Below are 8,336 nucleotides of genomic sequence, written 5' to 3'. Positions count from 1 at the left end.
GGGGTGGCACCCACCGCCCGCCGCTGCCTCGCTGGGAAGGGCCCGCTCCGGGTTAAACCCCGAGCGTTCCCCGAAGAGCTCCCGGCTCTGTCGGGTTAAAGTCCGGGAGGCGAGGGCAGCTCCCCTTCCTCCAGTTCAGGGAGCTCCTGCCGAGAGCCCCCAGGGGAGCCCCACGGCCCCAAACCCCGGCGAGGCTCGCGGCCCGGGGCTGGCGCGTCCCTTCTCGGCCCTTCCCTCGCCCCGGGCGGGGAGAGGAGCCGGGGCTGGGCTCGGCCCGAGGAAGGGCCCCGAGGCTCGGGCTCGGGTCTCTGTGTCCCGGGGCCGGGGGGGCGGCAGAGGAGCCACAGTGGGTCAGGAAGGCCCGCAGGAACAGCCCGAGCCCCTTCCAGCCCCGGCAGCGAGCTCAGGACGGGACAAGGGCCGGGAGCGAGGGGCGGGCGCGGCCCCGCCGGGGCCTGGGGGAGCCGGGCCCGACTCTGCGCTGCTCCCGCAGGCGGAGGGGGAGGCCAGGCCCTGTCCCTGGACGCCAGCCTGCTCTGGGGACACACGGAGCGCTGCGAGACCTTCGACAACCCCCCGCTCTGCCGGGAGCACTTCCAGGTGCAGCTCTTGGAAGTGTGGGGCTTTCGGAGCGCGTAGTTCCCTGGGGAGCCGCCGAGCGGGGCACGGGGACCCCTCCCCGCGCTGGCCGCCCCCGGCCGGGCTGTGGCCGCCCGGACAGCCCCGCTCTCCATCGGGCCCTCGGCGGCCGGAGCGGGCCGGGCCCGCTCGGAGCGGCCTCGCGGTGCTGTGGGGAGAGGCCGAGGCCGTGCCGGGGCCGGGACTGCGGCCGCTGCCCCCGGGGACATCCCAGCGGCCGTCCCAGCTCGGGCCCGGCCCTCCCCACCCGCTCTGTCCCAGTTTGGGGTGCTGGAGGGGAGGGCAGCCGCTCTGCAGTTTCTCCCACCTCCCTGGCCTGTTTGCAGCGCGGGGCTCAGCAAACCGGTGTCGGCACGAGCAGGTTTTGTGGCAGTTCTGAGCCCAGGCCAAACCAAACACCGAGCTCCAGAGCTCACCAGAAACACCCTCAGATCCGCTTCCCCCGGGCCCCAAGGCCAGCACAGCCCTTCAAGCCATCCACGGAGTTGTGCAGCCCCGGTGGGTACCCAGGACTGCCTGGGATCCACCAGCACCGGGAGAGACTCCTCTTGTCCCCAGCTGGAAGTGCTGCCAGTGCTGGCAAAGCCCTGCCCGGAGTTTGTGGGGTGCAGCGACAGCCCCGAGGGGACCCCATGCTTGGGGCTGAGCCCTTTGCTCTGTCCCCAGCCCAGGGTTGGCTTGGGGCTGTAGGGCTGGACATAGAGATTCCCCAATGGGATCATCAGGATGGGCCATTTTAACTTGGGATGGGAAGGTTTGGTGTGGCCCTGTCAGAGATGGGAGGGTTGGAGGGCACAGGGACCCCTCTGGCTCCTGCAGGAGAACATCTGCCACCCCAAACACACTTTCCTGGGTGGAAAAGGAAGGGCTCGGAGCCTCCACAGGGTAGCCAGGCACAGCAGGAATGGGGTGTCTGGGCCAGATCACCAGGAGGGGAAACAGCAGGAAAGAGAAATACCTGGGGGAAGGGAATTGCAGCAGTGGGAAGTGTGACTCCCCGACTCATTGACCACTGCCTCAAATGGAGCTTACCCAGCTCCAAGGAGGGAAGACATCTTGTGACAGATCAGGATACACCCAGAAAACAGGGCTTGGATGCCAATTACTAAAAAGTAAACATTAATAAAGCTATGTGTTCAGCAATCAGTGAAGGCAGATGTCCTTGCTATGTGTAAATAGTGCCAAGTAATGATGAGCAGGGAGCCTTTTGTGGCTGCCCCCAGCTCCTGCTTTGTCCAGAATAAAAAAGTCCAGAATAAAGAAATAAATATACATATATATGTATAAAATAATATATTATATATAATAACATCTTTTTATATTACTATATAAAATATAATATATATTTATATTATATATGTATATAAATAAATAAAAGAAATAAAGCGGGAATAAAGAAGTAACAGGGGTTGCTGGGCTCGGCATGGGAGCTGGTGCTGCACACCGGGGTGGCAGGGCACAGCTGTGGGGACAGGAGCTCCCTGAGCCACCTGCTGCGGGGACTTGAGGCTGGAAATGCATGAAGAGCTCGACTTTTAATGTGGCATCTCTGTTTTCCACCGAAACAAGCCTCACCCACGGCCTGCAGGGTGCAGGGGAAAGCCTCCAGCGCCTCACCCGCATCCCGAACAATGGGGAGGTGATGCCATCCGCAGGCACCCCGAGAAACAGCAGAGCGTGTGCCCAGGACGGGATGGGCAGCCGAGACACCTGCACCGGGCACTGCTGGGCGATCCCTGGAGCTCAGGCACGTCGGAGCCTTCCCAAGGCCTCCCATCCCGATCCTGGTGGGAATTCCCTGCCACCCACCGATTCCCGCTGTCATTTCCGTGCAGCCGCTGCTCTCACTCGGCATGGAAACCTCCGCAGCAGCTCGGGGTGGAAAAGCGTGTGCAGACCCACCGGGATGGGCAGACAAACTCTTCCCAAGGCTCAGCACCGCATCCCCCGCGGCTCTGGGAGCCCTGGGCTGTGGATGCTGCCTCCCTCCTGCTCCCTGTGCACAGAGCTGCTCCCAGGGCTCCTGCCTGCCCCCGGCACCAGAACCTGGGGCACAGCTGTAGCCAGAGCCCAGCCTCAACAGGGGGATGGCCCCTGGTGGGGCAGGGGCAGAGCTCCTGGCTCACACCATGGCTCAGCTGTGCCCTCGGTCCCCTCGGTGGGATGAAGGCTCCCACGAGGAGTGAGAGGCAGTGCGATTCCCAAGCTGAGGGGTGAGGATGGGCACCAGGGCTCTGCAATCCAGCACAAAATCCCCCAAACCCGCTGAATGTCTCAAGCAGGGTTGCAAAGGCGGCCAGGGAAGAAAGGAAAAGACTCAGGGAGCTGTCACTTCCTAGAAACTCTGCTCCTTTCTTTCCTCATCTGCCAGAAGTCGTGCAGTAAATCAGGATTTTCCCAGCACAGCACTCTGGCTGCCAGACTGAAGCGCTCCGCTTGTGCTTTTGTCTCTCGTTCCTCCTCTCCTCTTTGTGTCCCCGTGGCCTTTGCTGGGAAGTTCACCCCGGTTTTGTCAGGAATGGGTCAGCAGTGCTCTCCCAGAGCCCCGTTCTCCACAGCTCCCATTCCTGAGCGCCATTGCCGAGGCTGGGAAATGCAGGTGGGTGCTGAGTGCTTTGGCTCTGACGTGGCATTTCCAGGAACAGCGGTGGAATCGTCCACTTTTGGCTTCAATTCCCACAAGTTTTTCACCTCTTCTGGTTTTGAGGCAGTTGGGAATCCTCCAGGCCCACCCTGGTTGGTGGCAGGGTGAGGGGCTCTGCTCCCGGTGTCAGCAGTGCTGCTCCGGGCAGGATGGATGGCAGGCAGAGAGGGCTGCAGGGAGGGTGGAAAAGGAATGATTTGGGGCACAATTCCTGCCCCCTCCATGCAGCTTCCGAGCAGAGTTTGCAGCTCCACAGCCGGGCTGCAGCTCCGGGAAGTATCCCAGGGGGCTGTGTCACCTCAGGACACCAAGGGACAGAGCTGTGCTTCAGCAGCCGTCCTGCATCCCTGTCCAGGGTCCTGCGTGCCCCGCAAGGACCAGGCTTCCCTGAGCTCAATGACAGCTCGAAACCGCCCCGAGCGCCCACCGTGCTGAGCCCCGAGTCCTCCCGGGCTGGGCACAAAGCGGGCACAGGGAGGTGCAGGGGCTGTGTGAGGTGGCACCGGTGGCAGCCCAGCTGTGCCCGTGCCCTGCAGCCTGGCCGGCTGCTGACACGGAGCGTTCTGCACAGCCCGCAGCCTGGCGGGGGGAATTTGCCTCCGCATTCCCCGGCCGGGAAGAAGGGAGTTCATCGGGAGCGGTGCAGGTAGAAATCCTCACTGAGGGTGGCATCCTTACCCAGCTCTGCCGCCCGTGAGACATCCCAGGAAATCTTTGTCCCTGGCTCAGAGCAGCAGGGAAGGTGCTCGGGTCAGCCCAGGTGAGGCCGTGGTCATGCCCAGGCACTCCCTGCTCCAGAGCTTTGTCCCTGGGGAGGAAACAAAGGGTCAGGACAGGGCTCACTGCAGCTCAGGGGCAAAACTCAGAGCTAAACTCTTCCTCAGCTCAGCCCCTGCCACGGAGCCCCAAAAGCTGCACAGGGAGGAAAGGGAGGTTGGCTCCAGATGTCCCTCTGGAGCACAGTAGCTTTGGAAAGCAAAAGCTGCCTGTGAGGGCTCCACCAGCTGCCCTCTGGCCCAGCAGGGGCTGAACCTGGCTTTATCGCTTGGCTCCAGGGCTCCAGACAAGGAATAGACACAGACTCAGCAAGGGAGGACGGTAAATGCAGTCACATCCTCCCATCTTGTTCACACCTGGGACCTTCCTGCCCACGTCCTTCATCCCCACGTCCTGCTCAGGGCTGCTCACACTCTCCAGGAGGGCTGGCATCTCTCCACGGGGCAGCCAGGCCTGCACTGGCCTTGGAACTGGGCTTTTCTCCCTGGGGCTGCCTCCCAGGCTGGCCACAGCCAGGGCTGAGCGGGCAGGGTGGGACAGTCACTGCCCAGGCACGTCCCGCTGCTGAGGCCAGGTCTGCGCTCCCCGAGACAGAGCCCAAGTGCAGGAACCGCTTCCAGCTGGGAAAAGGCTCTCTGCAGATCCAGGGAGACAGGAAACATCTGCATTGTCACAGCTGGCCCTGCTCTGCAAACACAGGATGTGTCCATTAAACAGCCGATTTCCCCCAGGCTGGTGCCAAGGCGGGCTGTGCTCAGGTGGGACATGTGCAGCCCCACCAGCTCTGCTCCAGCTCCACCAGCTCCTCTCCAGCCCCACCAGCTCCTTTCCAGCTCCCCCAGCTCTTCTCCAGGCCCCCCAGCTCTGGAGCAAGCTCTGGGCAAATTTGGGCTCTGCAGCTGATTCCTTCCACGAGGGATGTGGTTGCTGATGCACAGGGAGTGGAGAGATGGACAGAGGTCCCCACTGCTCCTGCGTGGGCAGAGACCCCATGGTCGGTGTCCCACGGCTCTGAGACCCCTGCCCAGGCTGCTTTGTGCCACAGTGAGACAGCAAAGGCTGGCACAGCCCCCCTGGGCCTGAAATGATGCAGAAACAAAGGGCTTTGCACTTGTTTCTCCCTTGGGCTTGCTTTTAGTCTGCAAGGATAGAAAATGTCTCCACGCCAGGCACCATCCCAGCTGCAGAAAATGCCCCTCTTGCCCCCACAGACTGTCCCTGCTGTCTTTAAAGCCATCTGGGAGGCCATCAGACAGCGAGGTTTGCTTGTGGAAACTCCATGGCAAAGGGGAGATGGGATAACAGCAAAGCTTGACTGAACACATCACATCTCAGACTCCGCTTTCCCAGCATCCCTGCCATGGTTAAAAGAAGGGATTGCTCATCTCCTGACAAAGCAAAGCTGATGTTTGCACCAAGCACAGTCCAAGCTGGCCTGCTGCTCACCTTGCCATGCTGGAAGCAGAGCCTTGCACCCTCTGGGCTTCCCCATCACAGCTCAGGGCAGCCCCTCTCAGCCATCCCTGAGAATGCCCCAGATCTGAGCTCCCCGTGCTGGATGCTCTGTCCGGGAGAGAGGGAGGGAGGGATGTGTGGCACATGCAGTTCACCCTCTCCAGAGCTAAATGGAGGCCTCTCAGTGCTAAACTAAATTAACCTTGAAAAATTCATTTCACAAATGACTGCAGCAATTAGCTGCTTTTAATGAGCTGCTTCACTCAGGCTGATGTCTGAAGGTCCTGGAGGAAATCAGTACCTGCTGCTCTTGCCCCTGACAACCGATGCTGATAGGAACTGGCAGCCCCTTCCCACCTGCTTCCCAGGGAGGAACTCCCACATTTGTGGCTCCAGTTTTCTGCACACAGAAAACTGGAGCCACAACTGCTGGTTTCTGAGCCCAACTGCTTCACTGAAGGCTCCTGAACCCAAAGCTCTGCTGCTGCATCACAGATCACTTGTCAGGGACGAGGAAAGACTGTGATTTTCTCTTAGGTGATGGGGAAGGACAAAGCATAACAGCATTTTTGAGTGAAATCCAAAGGGAAATAGCAACAGAATCATGCTGGAGCTTCAGCCTGGTGCAGGGATGTGCAGCAGCTCCCTGGCTCTGACCAGTGCTGACCACGTTTGGAGGGCAGCGCTCAAACCCTGCGGGACCTGGGGCTGTGACATCCCAGGGCAGTGCCCAGGGTAGGGCAGTGAGGCCTGGGCTGGGCTGGGCTGGCTCAGAGCAGGACCCTGTGCCCACCCCAGCTGCTCTGGGCCTTTGGCTCCCACTGGGCAGGATCAGCTTCCAGGGACAGCACTGTCCTGCTGAGCCATGGTGCTGAGAGGGAGCAGCAGCCTTTTCCTGGGGCTGTGGGGATGCTGCTGGCTCCCCACAGAGCCCTGAGGACAAGACCCACCTTGTCCCTGCCTTGTCCCACCCCCTGGCTCTGCCAGGGGCATGAGGAGCACCTGATCCCCTGCAGAGCTTTGGGACTGCAGGGGCTGCCAGGCTGTCCAAGGTGGGGGCTGCAAGGGACATTCCTCCTTCCTAGGAGTGCCCAGCCACAGCATTCCATGCTTTCAGGGAATTCCTGAGCCCACACTGCCCTGGTCCTCCCTGTGTTTCACCTAAATCCCCTTGCAAGCTGCAGAGCAGCTTCAGCAGAGGCAGGAGCCAATGTTTGTCTCATCTCACCCTGCAACACTTCCTACCAGCCTCAACTGAGACATTGAAATGTCAAAAATAGTTTAGTCCTGCAAGAAAATCCCTGCTCCATCCCTGCCTGCTGTCCCAGCCCCAGAACATCCCCTGGGGGAGCTGTGCTTTCTCCTGGTTGCTGTCACAAAAACCCCACACGAGCCTGAACCTGGCATTTCACTGTCTGCACGTTGGACCAAAGCGATTTCTAGAGATGCTTCTGATTCTTTCCCTGGGTCTCCCTTCTTGCTGTGGCCTCAAGCAAACACTATTAAATCTAATGTGGATTTTTTCAAGTGTAACCTCCTCTTGTGAATGACCTGGACTCAGCACAAAGGCTCTCGATGTTCTGTTTGAAAAGCTCTAACCCATAAACACCTCCTGTAACAAAACCTCAAAACAGCTTAATATTTACTCATTAACCACTGGGAGAACACCAGTGTTTTCTTTTATTTCCTTTCCCCAGTGCAGTTTGCTCAGCTCTGAGCATTCCCTGCTCTGAGCTCACAGCTGAGATGGTCCCTATGGAATACTGCAATTCCTGCCAGGCATTCCCTGAGCAGCGGCACTGCATGTGGAATTTAGACAAATCTTTTCCCATTGCAACATCCCTGGCAGTGTCCATCCACAGGGATCACTGCAGGGGCAGCAGAGAAAAACCACCAAGTGTCAGGGGAGCTCCTTTCTCAAATCCCCACAGAGTTGTCACCTATAAACTTGGAAGTGGAGTCATCCAAAGCAGATCCCTCCAGCACGGGGCAAACCTGGATGGAGCTGAGCCTTGGAATCTGCTGCAGTGTCCAATTTTTGTGCCAGAAGTGTCAGGGGAACAAGGAAAGCTGTGGCAGGATGTTGTAGGGTTTTGCTGAGCTGCATGAAAACAAATGTGTGCAATGATTTGAAATGTCCCAAGCCAGAATCCAATCCGGTTGTTTTCCCAAAGCTTTGTCATTTCCTGGGCAGCACCATTAAAGAGGGATTAAAGTGTTCCAAACCCACTCCAAACGGGGTAGATTTTGCAATCCACCCCAGAGCTCTTTCTAAGCATTGCACGTGCTTGGCAGGCAGGGTGCTCTGGAAAAATCCTTCCATTTTCTGCTGAGATCTACCTCAGGAGCTGCTTCCCAGCACATTCCCCTTGGGAAATGTGGCCTCAGGTGCTCAGGGGGGCCAAAGCCACAGGGATGGGGAAGCCATGGAAGATGCAGAAACACACTGGAAAACAGCTGCAGTTCAGGATCAGGCTCCCACCTCAAACAACCTCTGAGACTTGATTTATTTTTTTTTTCCTTTATGCATTTTTTCAATGTCTGGCAGTGGGGCTGAGCTCACCCTGATGACTTTCTCTTGACAGCAGCCTAAATGTGGGTCTGGTCTCTTCTTTCCCAAATTTTCTTGCAGGAATAAACCATTTTTGACATTTTAATGTCTCAATTGAGGCTGGTAGGAATATTCCAGCTGACTAGAGGCAGCAGACAGGCAGGGAAACAGAGGAGTTTAAACCTCTGCAATAAAAGTGGTTTTGCAAACATTTACAAAGCAATCCTCCCTTGGTGTTTTCTGGGGTTTTTATTTTCCTGGGATGGGATC

The 8,336-nt window shown here is 58.4% G+C and overlaps 1 protein-coding gene across 1 annotated transcript in view; it reads left to right on the top strand.

Annotated features, from left to right (window-relative positions):
* Positions 1 to 1,915, top strand: part of LOC107212307 (TBC1 domain family member 24-like) — a 3,833-nt gene extending 1,918 nt beyond the window's left edge. The window contains exon 5 of the mRNA XM_015645359.1: positions 494 to 1,915. Within this exon, the coding sequence (XP_015500845.1) occupies positions 494 to 639 (146 nt within the window). The 3' untranslated portion in view covers positions 640 to 1,915. The remainder of the gene's footprint in view (positions 1 to 493) is intronic.
* The last annotated feature ends 6,421 nt before the right edge of the window (positions 1,916 to 8,336 follow it).

This window comes from Parus major, chromosome 18, assembly GCF_001522545.3.
Source record: "Parus major isolate Abel chromosome 18, Parus_major1.1, whole genome shotgun sequence".
Classification (NCBI taxonomy): domain Eukaryota; kingdom Metazoa; phylum Chordata; class Aves; order Passeriformes; family Paridae; genus Parus; species Parus major.
Note: the sequence above shows the minus strand (reverse complement) of the source record. Positions and strands in the feature narration are given on the sequence as shown.